The sequence below is a fragment of the Cherax quadricarinatus genome, chromosome 92 (genome assembly GCF_038502225.1).
Source record: "Cherax quadricarinatus isolate ZL_2023a chromosome 92, ASM3850222v1, whole genome shotgun sequence".
Lineage (NCBI taxonomy): Eukaryota > Metazoa > Arthropoda > Malacostraca > Decapoda > Parastacidae > Cherax > Cherax quadricarinatus.
This window is the reverse complement of record NC_091383.1, coordinates 3908150-3929449: the sequence shown is the minus strand read 5'-3', so window position 1 is coordinate 3929449 and position 21300 is coordinate 3908150. Positions and strand designations below refer to the sequence as shown.

Below are 21300 nucleotides of genomic sequence, written 5' to 3'. Positions count from 1 at the left end.
ATGCCCTTTTAAACTGCAAATATCCTCACCCCTCAGAGTGCAGACACTGTACTTCCCACCTCCGGACTCAGGTTCGGCTAACCAGTTTTCCCGAATCCCTTCATATTACAGTGGACCCCCGCTTAACGATCACCTCCAAATGCGACCAATTATGTAAGTGTATTTATGTAAGTGCGTTGGTACGTGTATGTTTGGGGGTCTGAAATGGACTAATCTACTTCACAATATTCCTTATGGGAAAAAATTCGGTCAGTACTGGCACCTGAACATACTTCTGGAATGAAAAAAGTTCGTTAACCGGGGGTCCACTGTATTTATTATAATCAAATCTAAGTGATAAACCACCAGGGAATCCCTTTATAAATGTTACCTTGCTCACACTCCAACAGCACACCGAGTCATAAAGCTACTTCCTCAACTTGTATCTAAAATACTCGCACGTCTGCTGGATGTCCAAGCCCCTCACATACAAAACCACCTTCAACCTCTCCATCCAGTCTTTCCTAGGGTGACTCCTACCCCACTTTCCCTCCACTACAGATTTATACATCCTCCCTATACTCAGATATATTCCCATTTTCCATCTATTGATAAACTTTTTTTTCCCAGACTCAACACTCCAGTTACACTTCGCTCATCTACTTTGTGGATCAACTTATCTTTCATGCACCCATCTAGCATCCTTTCCTAATTATCACAGTATATATAGTGGCTACATGTTCTTCCCTGCAATCTGATGTCTTGTCTTTCATTACCAAGACTTGTTACTCTTTCCTGTGTTTACTTTTGTACATTTAAAACCTTCTATTAAATAACCCATGTCTAGTTCTTAAGTATTAGGATTAGTTTGCCTGAAATTCACCACATGTTAGCAGCTTTCTTTTGTGCCTAACAGTATTTTATTGTATGTAAACTACATTACCTGTATACTGCAGAAAAGAGATGAATTTATATTGTATATTAATACCTCATGGTGGATCAGTCTGATCAACCAGGCTGTTGTTGCTGGTTGCATGCAATCCAAGATATGAACCACAGCCTGGCTGGTCAGGGTACTTCCCACTCCCAAACTCTTTCACCAGCATCTCTAACGACTCTCCTAAAAGCACTATGCCATCATCAGATACTAATTGTGACTGAGATACATGATGAAATACATATTAATTAGTGTATTATTTGCTTGCAGATGTCCGTATTGCCCTCACTTGCCCCAGAAGTACGAAGGTGTGGCTATGATGCGACATCTTCTAGTTGCACACCCGTGCAAGCCAGCTTTTCCCTGCGACTCTTGTTGGCGTGTCTTTGTCAAGAGAGTTTACTTCAAGGCCCACCAACAGAAGTGCTCACCACCTATTTCTTAAGACTTTTATATGAAGAATATTCTAATACACTTAGTTAATTTCTTTTCGAAAAGTAAATCCCATAAGGATGTAAATTAAAAGACAGAATGGAAAGGAACTATTTTAAACTTGGAAGGTGGCAGTAAAGCAATTGCAAAGAACTACAGACCAATAGTACTAACATCCCATATCATAAAAATCTTGGAGAGGGTTCTAAGCAGCAAGATCACCAACCACCTGGATACCCATGACTTAACACAACCAAGGGCAATACGGGTTTAGAGCAGGTCGCTCCTGCCTGTCCCAGCTCCTGGACCACTATGACAAGGTCCTGGATGCTATAGAGAATAAAATGCAGATGTAGTATACACAGACTTTGCAAAAGCTTTTGACAAGTGTGACCATAATGTAATAGCACACAATATGCGTAATAAAGGAATAACAGGAAAAGTTGGTAAATGGATCTATAACTTCCTGACAAATAGAACACAAAGAGTAATTCTTTCTTCTTTCTTTCAACACATCGGCCGTATCCCACCGAGGCGGGGTGGCCCAAAAGGAAAAACGAAGTTTCTCCTTTTACATTTAGTAATATATACAGGAGAAGAGGTTACTAGCCCCTTGCTCCCGGCATTTTAGTTGCCTCCTACAACACGCATGGCTTACGGAGGAAGAATTCTGTTCCACTTCCCCATGGAGGTAAGAGAAAATAAACAAGAACAAGAACTAGTAAGAAAATATTAGAAAACCCAGAGGGGTGTGTATATATATGCTTGTACATGTATGTGTAGTGTGACCTAAGTGTAAGTAGAAGTAGCAAGACATACCTGAAATCTTGCATGTTTATGAGACAGAAAAATGGACACCAGCAATCCTACCATCATGTAAAACAATTACAGGCTTTTGTTGTACACTCACTTGGCAGGACGGTAGTACCTCCCTGGGCGGTTGCTGTCTACCAACCTACTACCTATAACAAAGAGTAATATTATTATTATTATAATAAAAAAGAAGCACTAAGCCACAAGGGCTATACAGCGCTGCAAAGAGTAATAGTAAACAGTAAAGTCCGAGGCAGCTATGGTGAAAAGCTCTGTTCCACAAGGCACAGTACTCGCTCATTCTATTCCTCATCCTCATATCTGACATAGACAGAGATGTCTTCATTTGTGGATGACAGCTGGATTGCCATGAGAGTGACCTCCAACAAAGACACTGCAAGACTCCAAGTGGACATGAACTAAATCTTCAAATGGGTCACTCAAAACAATATGAAGTTTAATGAAAAGAAATTTCAACTACTCAGATATGGAAAACTTGAGGAAATTGACACTGTATTAGGGTATATGACAAATTCTAACCATTCAGTAGAACGAAAAAGTAAAGTGAAGGACCTGGGAGTGATAATGTCAGGGAATCTCGCCTTCAAAGACGACAACAATGTGTCTACCGCATCCGCTAGGAAAATGATAGGATGGAAAATGAGAACCTTCAAAACTAGGGATGCCAAGCCCATGATGATTCTCTTCAAATCGCTTGTTCTCTCTAGTCTGGAATACTACTGTACACTAACTGCCCCCTTCAAAGCAGATGAAATTGCTGACCTGGAGAGTGTACGAAGAATTTTCACAGCACACACAAGTACAATAAGGCACCTATATTACTGGGAATGGTTGAAGGCCCTTGATTTGTATCCCCTGGAATGCAGGCGAGAGAGATACATGATAATATACATTTTGAAAATCCTAGAGGGATTAGTACCAAACTTGTACATACATGAAAATCACTCCCTATGAAAGCATAAGACTCGGCAGGAGATGCAACATTCCCCAATGAAAATCAGGAGCGCCACGAGTACATAGAGAGAACACAATAAGTGTCCAAAGCCCAAGACTGTTCAACTGCCTCCCAGCATACATAAGGGGGATTACCAATAGACCCCTGGCTGTCTTCAAGAAGGCACTGGACAGGCACCTAAAGTCAGTACGTACCTGACCAGCCAGTCTGTGGTTCATACATCAGTTTGCATGCTGTCAACAGTAGCAGCCTGGTTGATCAGACCCTGATCCACCACGAGGCCTGGTCTCAGACGAGCCACAGGGGCATTGACCCCCGAAACCCTCTCCAGGTAAATAGTAAACCCCAGGAAAGCCATTCAGTGTCGGGGGAGTGAGAAGTAACTTCCCAGTTGGGCTGTGGTTTGTATATTGGATTGCATGCAGCACAATACAGTGACTGGAACAATACAAATAACCTGCACATGGGAGAGAGGAGCTTTTGACGACGTTTCACTCTGAATTGGAACATTTATTAAGTTAGTGCAACTTAGTAAATGGCCCAGGTTGGACTGAAATGTCGTCATAAGTTCCTCTCTCTGTGTGTGGATTATTTGCATACAGCTGTAATTCCCTGAAGGGTTGCTGAAACTAAAATGTATAAATCCTTTCCATTTTGCATTTTATTTTCCATTCATTTTGGATTTTATATTTTGAGTCAACAGTGTTTGACACATATCAAGGCATTAATTATTTGATAAGTCTATGATCAAGAAATATTATCAAAGAAAACACTTTAAAATACTTAAATCACATTCCTAACTGTTTGAATTTTTAATTTAAAAAGAGTAAAGTTTATTGTACTATATGAAGATATGAATTTGGTACCTCTTTTCAAAGGCACATTTGTATTATTACAAGGACTATATATGTTATTGATGCAACTATCATTGTTAATACAGGAAGTCTCCAACTTACAAATGCTGATGAATTAGACACATGTGTAACATCTGGGTATTTTTACTTGTAGATGTTTTGCCTTCCAGTGGCAAGGACATATGAACCACCTCCAGAAGCACACTATCTCCCCTGGGAGATGATGTGGCTCTGGAGATGGGAGGTACATTGCTTACACTCTGAAGGATGAGCAGGAATATTCTGATTGAGTGGATTAGCTGATATCCATTCACTTCAGGAAAGAGCTGAAGAATGAGTGTGGGTGATTGCTTCTCTCTTGGGGTCACTTTTAAGTGGTGGGAAACGGCCCAATTTTAAAAATAAGTCACTTACAATGGGGTTACATACCAACCAATCCATCGTAAGTTGAAAATATCGTGTCAAAAATGAACACGATATGCTGAATGAAGAAGTAAATAAATAGATACTTTCACTGAATAAGTAAATAAATGAATACAAGTTGTGGACTTGCCACCTTCATGCTGGGTAATTATCTTAAGTTTCATCTCCAAAGTAACTGTCCTTTGACCATCACAAAGTTGAAATATCGTAAGTTAATCCATTGTAAGTCAAGGAGCACCTGTACACCAGACAGTGGATGATCCCCCCAGATGTTGCACATGTCTAACTGTCCATCTTGTCAGTACTGAATACCACTGATACAAAACTTACAAATGCTCAAAGTTACCCACATTCCCACTTATAAATTCCTGAGTTATACACTTCCCCACTTACAAAATGATGCACGTAGAAACCAAGTTTTTGTATTGTCAGATCTGCAGTGCAAAAGTATAACACATAACTGACATGTTTTTATACCAGCAACTCATTTACATGTAGAAAAACAGGAATGAAACTCATTTGTAAGTCGGTGACCACAGGAATTCATTATTTTCACATTTTCATAGTTAACTCAGGATTGTTATCGGTAAATATGATTGAATTTATTTTTCTTTTTTTAAGAAAAACGCAAAAATATTTAACGAAGTTTTTCAGTGAAGAAAAACGCATGTAAACACAATAGCATTAAGATTTTATCAAAGAATTTGCTGTGTGTTACTAGAGATATTTATATTTCTCTATATAACTGCTATTTGCTGTAAGAACATCAAAGTGTTAGTTTTAAGTCAAAATGTATGGGTGTTGCAGTGAAGTTTAATTTATATCTAATAAATTTTTTATGGATGTTCAAAATTTGTTTATATAGAAACATTCAGTAATATAGTTCAGATGCAGTATTATACTTCAGTACTAAACTTCTGATGCTCCTACAAACTGTAACATCCTCACCCATCCTTCAGAGTACAGGTACTGTACTTCCCACTTCCAGGACTGTAACATTTTCATTGATCCTTCAACATACAGGCACCGTACTTCCCAGTTTTTATCATTTAGGACCTGGTTGACTTGGTCCCACCTTATGTTTTTGTTATTGAAGTTGAATTTGGTGTAGGCTCCCTCGTGGCTGATCACATTTTGTTGGTCTGGGGCCCCACGCATTTATGTCTGAACCTCTGTTATGTTGTGATCTGAGCATATTGTTTTTGATATGGTAATATTTCATACCAGATCATCATTGTTAGTGATGATGAGGTCCAGTGTATTCTCCAATCTTGTTCGCTCTATTATTTGATGATTTAAGGAGAATTTGTTGGAGATTTAAAAGCTCGTGTTTGTGAGAGTTCTCAACTAAGCTGCCTCCTGGTGTTATCTCTGCTACAACATTATTTGCTACATTCCTCCATTTTAGGTGCCTCAGGTTGAAATCTCCCAGGAACAAGATGTTTGGGGCAGGAGCTGGAAGACTTTCCAGACAGTGGCCTATTTTCAGAAGCTGTTCCTGGAATTGTTGGGAAGTTTCATCCGGAGGCTTGTATACAACCACAATGACCAGGTTTTGGTTCTCAGTCTTTACTGCCAAAACTTAACCCTTTGAGGGTCGACAGGCCCTCTCCGAGACTCGTTCTCAGGGTCGGCCAAATTTAAAAAAAAAAAAAAAAAAAAAAAAAAAATTCTTGTGAAAAGATAGAGAATCTTTTCCTGATCATAATGACACCAAAAGTATGAAATTTGATGGAAAACCTACGGAATTATGCTCTCGCGAAGTTAGCGGTCTCGGCGATGTTTACACATCGGCGATTTTGCCTACTTTGAACCCCATTTTCGGCCAATTCCACTGTACTAGTCGACAAAAAACATGAATATTTCACTAGAACTCCATTTTTTCTATTGAATGAGTGCAAGAAACCACCCATTTACCAATTTCAACTATCCAGTACAGTGGTCAGAATTTAGCAATTTTGCCAATTTCACACAAATTTCAAAAGATGCCAATTTCCAAATAGGGTCCAGAATAAACAAGAAAGACATTCCTGGCACTAAAATGACATTTCCTCTGTTCATTAGTCACGTCTCAAGGCCCCTCTTACATTCTTTTGCTTTCCACTTTGAATTTTTTTCTCACAAAAAATAGAAGATTTACTGTTATGCAGACTACTGCATTACTGTAAAAAATGGTATAAATAATATTGGCGCACTTGCGAAAGAATATTAGACTCACCAGTTGACGTGTATTGGACGCTTGGCATGATATGTTTACTTTTGAACTTTGGTAAAAATCGAACATTTCTGCTGCTTTGAGCTCAATTTTAAGGTACTTTTCATTGTAAAACCAGTCAAAATCAATTCAATTTCTGTAATATGTCTTCCATTTTATAAAATGAGACCAAGAAAACTAGAATTCAACAATAAATACCATACGAAAATACAGTGCAAAGTCGCTGTTTTATTCCAAAAAAATGGTCAGTTTTTTTTTTCTCATTATACAGTGTCCTTGGGTCGTAAGCCGTACTAGTACGGCCGAAACCCTCAAAGGGTTAAACTACATCATTTGAGGCATTTAGTAGTTCTGAGCATATAAGTGACTCTGTGACAACCAGACCAATCCCTTCCTTTTTGCCTGTTCACTCTGTCACATCTGTATAGGTTAAAATCCGGCATCCATATTTCACTGCCAAAGTGATCCTTTATGTGGGTCTCTGTGTAAACCGCAAACATTGCGTATGACTCTGTCAGCAGTCCACAGATGAATGGTATTTGTTGTTCGTTGCTGGCTTTAGACCCTGTATATTTGCAAAGATCAATGTCGTCGTATTGGTGGTTTAGTGTATGATTTTAATCTGGATCTAGAATACACTTCTTTAGCCCACTATTCACAAATTTCCAATAAGGATAATCATACTGATGGTTAATTAACAACACAATAAACACCTAGGACATTTCATGAAGGAAAACTTTTGGTCGTTGGACCTTGTTTGCTCCACACAACTATGGAGCAAATGAGGTCCAATGACCATAATATAAAATGTACTAAGTGTTCGTGTGTCGTTAACCACACCTTTTGGTATTATACATCAGGTCACCATCTTTACTGAAGTGTCAACTTTACAATCAAATTTCCCCTCACTGCACTATCCTCATCCCTCCTTCAGAGTGCAGTTACTGTATAAACCTAACTGCATATTTTTTAAAACATTAAAATTATGATTGTGGGTCCAGGAGCCGTGACTTGACCCCTGCAACTACAAATAGGTAAGTACTCCCCACCTCTAGGACTCAAGTCCAGTTAACTGGTTTCCCCTGAATCCCTTCATAAAACTTAAATATATGTTTTATGACCCTCGTGGGTTTATCGCTTAGTTATGATTATAATAAAAAGTTACTATTATTATATTTAGGGGAAGCACTAAACACATATGGGGTCATGAAATGCCTGGGAAATGAGAGAGAACTATTACCCAAAGAACTGAGGTAAGGAAGTGTGACTTCAGTTCCTTGATCAAAGGAATGCCCCATTAAAGGGGTAACACCCATTAAATGGCAACACCCCATTAAAAGGGAATATAACTCCATTTCCTTAAATATAAAATGCTGGGAGATTACAGCCAAAAATGATATTAACTACTGCATCATTATTTTATAAATTTATTTTGATCCTAAAATACTGTCAGATTAAAAAAACTGAACAAAAATCACAGTAAACAGCCGACTTAACGGAATGGTACATGGTAAACAGGTGGTCGGTAATGTTAATTGTGTTGGACAAAGCTGCGTAATGGGGCCATACCAAAATTTTTGCCAATAATGATACCATCAGACATGAGCTGATACAGATATTGATACTTTGGCACAGCCCTAATTGACATGAGATTATTTTGCACTGACTGTAATAACAATAGTTATGTAACCAACAAACTTGGTTCTTTGTTTCAGAATCACCTGACCCAGCAGGTTTTGTCCCGTCTATCTTAAGTCTGTTAAATCAAGGGTTACTAAATTGGGGGTTTATTGTACTTAACGTTATATCTCCTTAAAAACCGCCTTTAATACTTAGGGCAAAGGCCTATCACAGTGATGGTTGGCAGTTCTTGACATGAGCCTTGAAGTTTGAACTCTTGACAAACACACACCAACAGTAGTCGCAGGGGTAAGCTGGCTTGTATGGGTGTGTTGCTAGATGACTTATCATAGCCCCACTCTCGTACCTCTGTGGTAAGTCAGGACAATGGGGACATCTGTAAACAAGGAATTATGTTACACACTATGTTGACACTATACATGAGGGCCCTGCATGTACAGCATCTTTCCAGTGTTACATGTTTTCGTTGGCTTTAAACAGCCATTGTTCATTATGTTGACCTGCCTGAGATAGTCCCCAGTGGGTAGTGTCATTGATGTCAGCTAGGCCTGTATACCTTGTACATGTAGAAATACAAGCTATTATTTTTTTTTTCAACAAACTGGCCGTATCCCACCAAGGCAGGGTGGCCTAAAAAGAAAAACGAAAGCTTCTCTTTTTAAATTTAGTAATATACACAGGAGAAGGAATTACTAGTCTGTTGCTCCCGACATTTTAGTCGCCTTTTATGACACGAGTGGCTTAAGGAGGAAGAATTCTGTTCCACTTCCCCATGGAGAAAAGCTATATTATTATTATTATAAAGCCAATGAAAACATGGAACACCAAAAATAGCTGTATATGTGGGGGCCCTCATACTTACATACAATAAAATGGATAACTAAATCATTTTAAACTTGGACACAACTCGCAAAATCATAACACGACGACGATTGCAAACAACCATGGAACAGATGGTGCTTGAACCCATGGCCTGGAGTCTTAGGACTTATTCACCAAGGGTTTGAACCCCACCCATTCCTTGGTTTACCCGGACATGAAATCGGTCAACTTTCTATTAGTGTTGAGAAATGGTTTGCTGCACATTCAAATGCTAAGATACATGATATTTTTAGTGTGTAGTGTAGTGGAAAAGCTTGACCTTAGTGAACCATCACTCCATATTATTGTATTTAAAGAGCAGCACTAAACCTGAAAGGGTCATGCCACACCTGAGGAATGAGATCAGATTTAATAAACCACGGGCGGGATTGAACCCACTGTCAGAAAGTCTTGTTTGCAATCGTGTCATTACGATTTCGTGAGTCATCAGATTTAATCCAAGGAATGAATGACTTCATTTCCTTGGATGAAGGGTGCAATATGAAGTAATGTACTATTGCATAAGTCTTACCTTCCAGGGACAGCTAACGTATCAGGGTCACTATTCACTACATTGTCTTCTATAGTTTCCTCCATCTGTGATTCAACAGCAGTGGGAAAAGGATCCTCGTTACCACCAGACACATCGGACGACATCTTTCGATCTCTGACGATTGCTGCGAGCTCCTCTGCTGATCCTGAAGATTCTTTAGTTAATTTTTCAATCCCACCTGGTCCTTCATTTCCATGTTCATTATTTAACAGCGTTTCCTCCTTTACCACACTTCCAGATTTGGACCGAAATGTGGTAGCAGTTACAAAGCCAGATTGTTCATTTTTAACTGAGAGCAGGTTGCCGGAGACGACTGGCAAGACTGATGAACATCTTGACGATTCTTCTTTACCTATAAGTTAATTATATGCTGTTTATTATACTGCATAGTATAATCAATGTTAGTCGATGAAAACAAACAACCTACTTCTAGAAAAAAAAAAAAAGGGAGAGGAGGGCCCTGCTTTACAGTGTTTTACTAATGCAGCAGTTTTCAATTATAGTCATTCTTCATTTATTCAGACTTCCTACAATAAATATATTCACCATAAGCAAAGGTTGAAAATATTTTAAGGTAAGTAATGTGTGTACTGTATGTGTATGCATCTTTTAGGCCTAGCTCTATTGCTCACTTAATAATATGATAGTGTAAAATTTTTTTTTTTTTTTTTTTTCAACAAGTCGGCCGTCTCCCACCGAGGCAGGGTGACCCAAAAAAGAAAGAAAATCCCCAAAAAGAAAATACTTTCATCATCATTCAACACTTTCACCTCACTCACACATAATCACTGTTTTTGCAGAAGCGCTCAGAACACAACAGCTTAGAAACATATACGTATAAAGATACACAACATATCCCTCCAAACAAGATTTAATACTCATGTGACAGTGAAAAAAAAGGCTATGTTTCACTTTACAGTAGTAGGTTGGAACCTAACTTGCTGTATAAGCGGGGCCCTCCTGTACAGGTATAAACATGATATAAATAGACCATACCCCGGCCGGGATTGAACCCGCGGTCAAAGAGTCTCAAAACTCCAGACCGTTTGCAATTGTGTCATTACGATTTCGTGAGTCATGATATAATGATACAAGTAGTTTAGAAAAGCAACAAGTTGACAAATTAGACACTTATGCAACATTTGGAAATCTTTATTGAGACTGAGGGACTGATTACCTCATTCTCGTCCTCATGTCTCACCATTTTTCTCTATGGACTGAAGAAGCCACTGGCCAGTGGAACTTTCCCAAGATAAAGATTCCCAAGTGTTGCAAAAGTGTTGAACTCTTCAACGAGTAGTTTATAAAAAACAGACGAACAAACACTAAGACATATTAGGGCCTTCATCACTTCCGATCAAATGTTTACTTGCAGTTTCTTTTTAAATCACATGTCCATTTTTTTTTAAAGAACAAAAAGGCACAATACTGTGATTGGCGCAATACACAAATAACCGCACACAGGAGAGGGGAGCTTACGACGATGTTTCGGTCTGACCTGGACCATTTACAAAGTGTGACTTTGTAAATAGTCTAAGTCAAACCAAAATGTCATCGTAAGCTCCTCTCTATGTGCAAATTATTTGTGTATTTTTTTTAACACGCTGACTGTTTCCCACTGAGGCAGGGTCACTCGAAAAATAAACACTTTTACCATCATTCGCACTCACTGTCCTGGCAGAGGCATGCAGATACGACAGTTTAGATGTCCTTCTAAACAGCAGATACCCCCAAACTCCACCTCCAGGACTCAAGTCTAGCTAATATATACTGCAAATATAATAGTGGTATAAAATACCGACAAGTAGAAAAGTAACACGTGTCTTATTTACCCCATAATATACCATATTTTATAACGTCAAAGATGCTATTTTTTCCAAAAATAAGGTCACAAAAATTTATCGAGCATCTTGGAGGCTGAGGTACATTGTACTTGGCTTTATATAAGCAGATGTGTACCAGGACTGTGGCAGTTGTATTAAACTTACTCAAGCAATCAACACTAAATTCCACATGAGAATCTACATCTCTATGAACCACAACGATTGCATATGGTAAATGTAAATCACATACAGTTCAGACACTGATAGAAATGGGATATCCAATTGTAATAAATTCACATAAAATGAACCAGAATAAAGCAAGAGAAAGTGCAAAATATACCCAGTGTGGAGTCAAGGTGCAGTGGGGACAATAACGGAACACTGTATCAACATTCGTGGCCCCAGACTATTTAACATCTTACCAGAAGATATAAGAAACACTGCTGGAACAAGTGTAAAAGCCTTCAAGAAGAAACTGGAAATGTATCTTCACCAGATGCCAGATCAACCAAGCTGTGATGGATATGTGGGACAGTGAACCACCACCAGCAACTGCCTAGTTGACCAGGCAAGCACCAGATGAGCCTGGCCTATGGTTGGGCTCTGAGAGTAGCGCGACTCTCGAAACTCATCAAAGGGGAAACTTCATAATGATAAAGTACAGGACGTCCTAAATAAACAGCGCCTCTGTTTTAGTGATTCATGTTTTCGTTGGCTTTCAACTGAGAAACAGTTCCACCTGCTGACGACTATCTCAGGCGGGTGAAACATAATGAACAATGGCTCAATTTGAAGCCAATAAAAATGTGGAACATTGAAAAGAAGATGCTGCATATGCAGGGCCCTCCTGTACAGATACTAATAGAAATGGGACTTCCAATTATAAGGAATTCACATAAAGTGAACCAGAATAAAGCAAGGAACACCTCATAATAATGAAAAAGTATTGACAAATGCAAAGTTCTAAATGTTGGACAGTTAAATAACCATGCCACATATAAACTAAATAATGTAGATCTTAATACTACCGACTGCGAAAAGGATTTAGGAGTTCTGGTTAGCAGTAACCTAAAACCAAGACAACAGTGCATTAGTGTTCACAATAAAGCTAACAGAATTCTTGGCTTCATATCTAGAAGTATAAATAATAGAAGTCCTCAGGTTGTTCAACTCTATATATCCTTGGTTAGGCCTTATTTAGACTATGCTGCTCAGTTCTGGTCACCGTATTACAGAATGGATATAAATTCTCTGGAAAACATACAAAGTAGGACGACAAAGATGATCCCATGTATCAGAAATCTTCCCTATGAGGATAGACTGAGGGCCCTGAATCTGCACTCTCTCGAAAGGCGTAGAATTAGGGGGGATATGATCGAGGTGTATAAATGGAAAACAGGAATAAATAAAGGGAATGTAAATAGTGTGCTGAAAATTTCCAGCCAAGACAGGACTCGCAGCAATGGTTTCAAGTTGGAAAAATTCAGATTCAGGAAGGATATAGGAAAGTACTGGTTTGGTAATAGAGTTGTGGATGAGTGGAAGAAGCTCCCGAGTACAGTTATTGAGTCTAAAACGTTGTCAAGTTTTAAAAATAGGTTAGATAAATACATGAGTGGGTGTGGGTGGGTGTAAGTTGGATCTGACTAGCTTGTGCTGCTGGGTCTGGTACAGTGCTCCATCCTTGAGCGGGGATGACCAGACTGGGTGGGTCATTGGTCTAATCCGGGGGAGGGACATGGACCTGCTCCACATGAGTCAGTAGGCCTGTTGCAGTGTTCCTTCTTTCTTATGTTCTTATGTATTTTCCGGAATATAAAGCACACAAGAATATGAGACATGTAAGACGATGTTTCCAAGCAGTTGTAACAATGTTAGTAAACAACTTTGACCCTGACCTGGAGCATATAAGGCCCAGGCTGATTTTCCAAGACTTTTTGCGGAAAAAAAAAAACACATTTTATATGTGGGAAAACACAGTGTGTATTTAGGCATTTGAGAACTTAGCCAGAAAAAAAAAACTCAAGAAGCCAAAATAAGCTACAGATACCTGAAACTTTCTGCATTTTACATGGAACAGGAGAAGCTTTACTTCTTGGTCTCTTGGCTGGCGCCAGGCACTCGGCACCACTGATGCTGTACTCTGAGCTGAAACTATCTTCTGTCTCAATACCAATGTCAGAGATGCACTTCAAAGCATCGCATAGAGATGAAATCTCCAGCATTTCAGCAATTCGCATGAACGACTCAAGTTCACTTGCATCTACGGTCGCTTCACCTCTGCAATTAAAAAATTTCATTATCATTGTATTTTTGTTATGTTCAGAAAAAATGCACTAAACTTGAAGAATGGGAAATAGTCAGATTTGATCCAAGGGCATAGTAGCTCCATCTCCTTGAATAAAGAGCTCTTCAGCACCCCTGAAAGACACATATATGTACCAATGAGTGAAAAATTTATGCCAATTACAAAGAATTCTAAACATGACTAGTAAAAAAAATATTTTGCTAAAACAACTATTTGATAAAAACAAGAAAAAAAGTAATACAATTATTTAAAAAAAACATGAAATATAATAAAATATAAGAGATTTAGCATTCTTATCATAAAAATGTATTTTTAATTATAGGCAGTAGGATCGTAGACAGCAACCAGCCAGGGAGGTACTACCGTCCTGTGGTAGAAGGTTGGTAGACAACAACCACCCAGGGAGGTACTACCGTCCTGTGGTAGTAGGTTGGTAGACAACAACCACCCAGGGAGGTACTACCATCCTGTGGTAGTAGGATCATAGACAACAACCACCCAGGGAGGTACTACCGTCCTGTGGTAGTAGGTTGGTAGACAGCAACCACCCAGGGAGGTACTACCGTCCTGTGGTAGTAGGTTGGTAGACAACAACCACCCAGGGAGGTACTACCGTCCTGTGGTAGTAGGTTGGTAGACAACAACCACCCAGGGAGGTACTACCGTCCTGTGGTAGTAGGTTGGTAGACAACAACCACCCAGGGAGGTACTACTGTCCTGTGGTAGTAGGTTGGTAGACAACAATCACCCAGGGAGGTACTACCGGCCTGTGGTAGTAGGTTGGTAGACAGCAACCACCCAGGGAGGTACTACCGTCCTGTGGTAGTAGGATCGTAGACAACAACCACCCAGGGAGGTACTACCATCCTGTGGTAGTAGGTTGGCAGACAGCAACCACCCAGGGAGGTACTACTGTCCTGTGGTAGTAGGTTGGTAGACAACAACCACCCAGGGAGGTACTACCACCCTGTGGTAGTAGGTTGGTAGACAACAACCACCCAGGGAGGTACTACCATCCTGTGGTAGTAGGTTGGTAGACAGCAACCACCCAGGGAGGTACTACTGTCCTGTGGTAGTAGGTTGGTAGACAGCAACCACCCAGGGAGGTACTACTGTCCTGTGGTAGTAGGATGGTAGACAGCAACCACCCAGGGAGGTACTACTGTCCTGTGCTAGTAGGATGGTAGACAGCAACCACCCAGGGAGGTACTACCATCCTGTGGTAGTAGGATGGTAGACAACAACCACCCAGGGAGGTACTACCATCCTGTGGTAGTAGGTTGGTAGACAGCAACCACCCAGGGAGGTACTACTGTCCTGTGGTAGTAGGATGGTAGACAGCAACCACCCAGGGAGGTAATACCGTCCTGTGGTAGTAGGATGGTAGACAGCAACCACCCAGGGAGGTACTACCGTCCTGTGGTAGAAGGATGGTAGACAGCAACCACCCAGGGAGGTACTACCATCCTGTGGTAGTAGGATGGTAGACAGCAACCACCCAGGGAGGTACTACCATCCTGTGGTAGTAGGATGGTAGACAGCAACCACCCAGGGAGGTACTACCGTCCTGTGGTAGTAGGTTGGTAGACAGCAACCACCCAGGGAGGTACTACCGTCCTGTGGTAGTAGGTTGGTAGACAGCAACCACCCAGGGAGGTACTACCGTCCTGTGGTAGTAGGATCGTAGACAGCAACCACCCAGGGAGGTACTACCGTCCTCTGGTAGTAGGATGGTAGACAGCAACCACCCAGGGAGGTACTACCGTCCTGTGGTAGTAGGTTGGTAGATAGCAACAACCCAGGGAGGTACTACCGTCCTGTGGTGGTAGGATCGTAGACAGCAACCACCCAGGGAGGTACTACCATCCTGTGGTAGAAGGATGGTAGACAGCAACCACCCAGAGAGGTACTACCATCCTGTGGTAGTAGGATCGTAGACAACAACCACCCAGGGAGGTACTACCATCCTGTGGTAGTAGGATGGTAGACAGCAACCACCCAGGGAGGTACTACCATCCTGTGGTAGTAGGATCGTAGACAACAACCACCCAGGGAGGTACTACCATCCTGTGGTAGTAGGATGGTAGACAGCAACCACCCAGGGAGGTACTACCGTCCTGTGGTAGTAGGATGGTAGACAGCAACCACCCAGGGAGGTACTACCATCCTGTGGTAGTAGGTTGGTAGACAACAACCACCCAGGGAGGTACAACCATCCTGTGGTAGTAGGTTGGTAGACAACAACCACCCAGGGAGGTACTACCGTCCTGCCAAGTGAGTGTAAAACGAAAGCCTGTAATTGTTTTACATGATGGTAGGGTTGCTGGTGTCCTTTTTTTGTCTGATAAACATGCAAGATTTCAGGTATGTCTTGCTACTTCTACTTACACTTAGGTCACACTACACATATATGTACAGTGGACCCTCGACTAACGCTATTAATCCGTTCCTGAGAGCTCTTCATTAGTCAAAATAATCGTTAGTCAAGTTAATTTTCCTCATAAGAAATAATGGAAATCAAATTAATCCGTGGAAGACACCCAAAAGTATTGAAAAAAAAAATTTTTAACACATGAAATATTAATTTTAATACACACAAACTGAAGAAGACATGCACAGTTACATGACACTTACCTTTATTGAATATCTGGTGATGATTGATGGGATGGGAGGAGGGGAGACCATTTATCTTCTTAGTGTTTAGAAGGGGAATCCCCTTCCATTAGGACTTGAGGTAGCAACTCTTTTTCTGGGATTACTTCCCTTCTTTTAATGCCACTAGGACCAACTTGAGAGTCACTGGACCTTTGTCGCACAACATATCTGCCCATATAGGCCTGTACCTCCCGTTTCTTTATGACATTCCTAACGTGTTTCACAACATTGTCAGTGTCACCATTAAACACTTGTTCAGGTTTCAGTCCTTCACTGTCTATGTACTCCTTGAATTCCTGCACATATTTTTCAGCTGCTTTTTGGTCCAAACTGGCAGCCTCACCATGCCTTATCACACTATGTATGCCACTACGATTCTTAAATCTCTCAAACCAACCTTTGCTGGCCTTAAATTCACTCACATCACCACTAGTTGCTGACATTTTTCTAATTAAATCGTCATGCAACTTCCTAGCCTTTTCACATATGATCGCTTGAGAGATGCTATCTCCTGCGATCTGTTTTTCGTTTATCCATACCAATAACAGTCTCTCAACATCTTCTATCACTTGCGATCTCAGTTTCAAAAACATAGTTGCACCTTTGGTAAGAACAGCTTCCTTGATTGCCGTTTTCTTGGCCACAATAGTAGCGATGGTTGATTGGGGTTTTGTGTACAGCCTGGCCAGCTCGGAGACATGCACTCCACTTTCATACTTAGCAATGATCTCTTTCTTCATATCCATAGTAATTCTCACCCTTTTTGCTGTAGGGTTGGCACTAGAAGCTTTCTTGGGGCCCATGGTGAGTTATTTTGCAGGTGCAATCACTAAAAAGGCTGTGATAATATGAAATGTTCCGATTGTATGCTTGGAAGCGACCGCGGTTGCTGGCTGGCTTGTAAACACTGGCCAGAAGTGGACGCGTCTCAGACGGAAGGAATAGTGTTGGTCAAATTTCTTTTCATTAATTTTGATTAAAGTCTAATCTAAAATTTTTCCCCTAAAAATGTACAGTGGACCCCGATAATGGGGGCATCGTGATAGTTTTAAAATCCAGAAGGTTACTTTTTATCGCAAATTTTTGCCTCGAGAAAAAGCAAAAATTCCCAAGCATTCCCCCCGAGAAAATCCATGCGGCCTGAGCCAGCCTCATTTGTTTGCCGGGTGGCATTTTTTTAAGCCAGCCCCTGTAACATTCAAGCATAAATGGGGAATTTTGTTTTAACCTTTTATAGGATTTCCCCTGAAAAATAAGTGCCCATCCCAAAAAAGTTTAGTCCCAAACCCTCAGGAATAAGGGGGGAGAATTACCAGGAGATGAAGAAGAGATCATTGCTAAGTAAAAAGGGAGGGGTTCCAAGTCCCCAGGTTGATAGAAAACCCCAATCAACCATCGCCCCTTTTTGGTCCAAGAGAACGGCCCCAAGGAAGCTGTTTTTCCCCAAAGGTTTAACGGGGCCAAAAACAGAGATCGCAAGGATGTTATTGGGGGGATAAACAAAAACAGATAGCAGGCGATAGATCCCCTCCCCATCGAAATGAAAAGGCTGGGAAGGGGGCTGAGGATTTAATTAAAAAAATGCCGGAACTAGTGGTATGAAATTTGGCCAGCAAAGGTTGGTTTGAAAGATTTGGAAGGTGGCATACATAGTTTTGAAAAGGGGGTGGTGAGGCTCCCGTTCAAAACTAAAAAGCACTGAAAAATTGCAGAATTGGGGAGAAAAGACAGTGGGGACTGAAACCTGAAAAGTTTTTAAATTGTGATGAAACAGGCCTTTTTTGGGAAAAGAAAATCCCAAGCGGGCCCTCATTATTTCCGGGGGGGAAAAGGACCCCAGGACATGTTTATAAAAGACAGGCTTATTTCTTCTCATGGGGCCAATGCTAGTGGGATTGCAAAGGAAGTTTATATGCATCACTCTGAAACTCCCAGGGGTTTTCGGGGAAAAAGAATACCCTTTAGGCAAATTTTTTGGGCGGGGGGGCAAACAATAAGGCAGGGGTTACTATTAATTTTTTCTATGATTTTTTTAAACCCCCATGCATTTGCCCCCACTGTAAAAAATTAAATTTAACGGGAAAGAAAAACCCTTTAAATGCCTCCTGGTGTTAGACAATCCCCCTTGGTCATCCAAAGGGAGGGGCAGAGCGATTTTGTGGGGAATGAGCCCATTGGAAAGTTTTTTGGCTTCCCCAATACCACTCCTCTCCTGCACCCCTAAAGAAGATCATTTAACCAAAAAACCCAAAAACCCTTTTTTTTGAAAGGTGCTTTGAGTGCCCCAGAAACTAAATTGATTTTAAGAGAGTTTTGGAGAGATCACTTACCCTAAATTGGGGAAAACCTTTTAGGTAAGGCTTGGGAGGGGGGAAAAGGGGGGTTTTTGAACTTGTTTGGGAAAGAAATTGTGGGGAAATGTGACCAAAGGGATTTTAAGGATTTGGGGGACAACCCCTTGGCAGTTTCGGGCTGGCACGGGACAAGCACCTAAAGCCTTTCCCCGGATCAGCCGGGCTGGGCTCAGACGCGGGTTTTCCCATGCACCCAAGGGCAACAGCCGGTTGATCGGGCCCTTGACCCACCAGGGGGCCCCGGTCACAAAACCCAAGCAAGCGCGCCCCCGGGAACTTTCCAGGAAAACCCCGGTAACCCTTTGAGAATCCAAATGCCATTTGGGAGGAACCAATTGTGTTTTGGGGGGTCCTTTGGGGGGAGGTTAGTGGGGATGATGTAAGAGTTGGTGGAAAACAATGAAGAACAAACCCCAATGATGAGCTGCTGTTTAATTTTAAAACAGCAAGAGGCCACCTGAGGAAATTTTTTTTGGAGGGGGGGTAAAGGGGAAATTTGGGAAAAAGGGTTTATTTAAAAGATTAAGGAAATCTGTGCAAAGTTTGAAGTGAAACCTTCAGGAGGGAAAATCACCCTAGAAAAACCCAAAAAGCCTTTGGGTGACTTTTAACCGAAAAATTTTGGGGGAACCACTTTAGGAAATTTTATAGAGGAAAAAGAGGCGGGGCCCAATATGGAAGATATTTTTGGCGACAGGAAGTCCAGTGACTCGGGAAGCTGGCCAGGGATTTAAAAGAAGGAAGAATTTTGGGAAAAAGGCCCTTGAAATCCCAAGCCCCAATTAAAGGGGGTTTCCCTCTAAACACTAAAACCATCCAGCCCCCTCCTCCCACCCCCATCAATAAATTACCACATCTTAAAAAAGGTGGTCCATGTAAGGGCATGTTTTCAAGTTTGTGTGTTTTAAAAATTTAAATTTTCGGGTGGAAAAATTTTTTTTTCATATTTTAGGTGTCTTGAAAGGATTAATTTTTTCCCCATTATTTCTTGGGAAAAATTTAAATTTCCGAAAATAATTTCGATAACTTTGGGAGCTTTTTGGGAACGTAATTAATAGTTGCTATAGGGGGTCCACTGTTATTATTAGGTATCCTTTTAAATCAAAAATTTTTTGGGAAAATAAAAAAAATTTTTGGAGTGAGATTAAAAGTTAAAAGCCAGAGAACAAATGGATTTTTAAGGTTAAAAATAGGAGAGGAGAGTTATTAAATGGGGGAGTTAGAGGTATTAAAGAGGGGAAGGGGAAAATTTTGAGGAATTGTTAAATGTTGATGAAGATGGGGCTGTGATTTGGAATAGGGGGGAGGAATAAAATTTTGGTGGAGTGAGGAAGGAAAGTTGTGGGGGGGGGTTTCCGTGAGGCAGAGGTAAAAAAAAGGGGGGCACCCGGGTTTGATGGGATAAAGATAGAAATGTTAAAAGAGGGGGGAAAATTTTTTGGGGGGGCTGGTGAATTATTTAATAAATGTATGGGAGGGTAAGGTACCTGGGATTGGAGAGTATGCATAGTTTTTTGTATGGAAAAGGGGGGAAAAAAGGGGAGGAAAAATTATAGGGGATAAGTCTGTTGAGTGTCCCGGGTAAAGTAAAAGGTAGAAAAGAAAGAAAAGAGTGAGGAGAATGGGATGGGCAGATGAACAAGGAGGCTTTAGGAAAGGTGGGGGTGTGTGGACCGGGTGTTTACGGGAAAACAAAAAGGGGAAACAGAAGATAAGGCCAAAGACCCGGGTTTTTGGGGGTTTTTAAAAGGGTGCAGGGGGGAAAGGGGGAAGGGGCAAAAAAAGGTGTGGGAGGGGGTTACTAAAAAGGGAAAGAGTTTCCCTAGGAAGGGGTGAGGTCAAGTTAAATTTTAAAAAAATTTCCAAAAACACCAACAAGGTTTACAACGATTTTTAAATTTTTAAGAGGGGGCAAGGAAGTAAATGGGGGTCTAAGATGGGGGTTAAAAAAAGAAAAGAATCACACACAAAGGGGGGAGTTGTCACAGCTGCTTTTTTTTTGATGACATTCCCCTTTTGGGAATTCTCTGGGAGAATTTAAAATTTGGATAAATTTTTAGGGGGAAAAGAAAAAAATTTAAAAAGGTGAATAAGGAAAGGGGGTTATGAGGATAACAAAAGATTATGGATAAAAGATTGAACTTTGGGATTGGGGGGGAGAGAGGGGGGAGGAGGTGAAGATTTGATTTTTTGGGAGGCCCACAGGGAGGGGCAGAAAAAAGAGGTGTCATAAATTGATGGGGGAAAAGAGTGAGTGGTGAATTTAGAGTCTGGGAGACAAAGAATTTTGTCCTTGGAGGAAAAGGGGGGAAATGTATGAGAGAATTTTACCAACCCCTTAAGGGGAAAGGGTGGTGATAAATTTTCAGGGGGGAGAAGGAAGGAGGAGATGCCATGTCTGAGGGCAATGTGGGGGGAATATAATGCAGAAAATTTTATTTGAATTTGGGAGGGGGGGCGGGATTACCAAAACTGT

General features: G+C 40.9%; 2 protein-coding genes across 7 annotated transcripts in view; one reads left to right on the top strand and one right to left on the bottom strand.

The window, feature by feature from the left end:
- LOC128698329 (zinc finger and BTB domain-containing protein 8A) overlaps nucleotides 1-5266 on the top strand; it is a 59133-nt gene extending 53867 nt beyond the window's left edge. For all 3 annotated transcript variants that reach the window (XM_070104463.1, XM_053790524.2, XM_053790525.2), the window contains one exon: nucleotides 1187-5266. In XM_070104463.1, the coding sequence (XP_069960564.1) occupies nucleotides 1187-1361 (175 nt within the window). In that variant the 3' untranslated portion in view covers nucleotides 1362-5266. The remainder of the gene's footprint in view (nucleotides 1-1186) is intronic.
- A 2773-nt stretch (nucleotides 5267-8039) lies between these two features.
- The window catches only part of LOC128698332 (protein bric-a-brac 2), a 38480-nt gene continuing 25219 nt past the window's right edge, over nucleotides 8040-21300 (bottom strand). For all 4 annotated transcript variants that reach the window (XM_070104464.1, XM_053790533.2, XM_053790534.2 and 1 more), the window contains 3 exons: nucleotides 13558-13787; nucleotides 9664-10036; nucleotides 8040-8646 (listed from right to left, as the gene is read on the bottom strand). In XM_070104464.1, coding sequence (XP_069960565.1) covers nucleotides 8478-8646; nucleotides 9664-10036; nucleotides 13558-13787 — 772 coding nt within the window. In that variant the 3' untranslated portion in view covers nucleotides 8040-8477. The remainder of the gene's footprint in view (nucleotides 8647-9663; nucleotides 10037-13557; nucleotides 13788-21300) is intronic.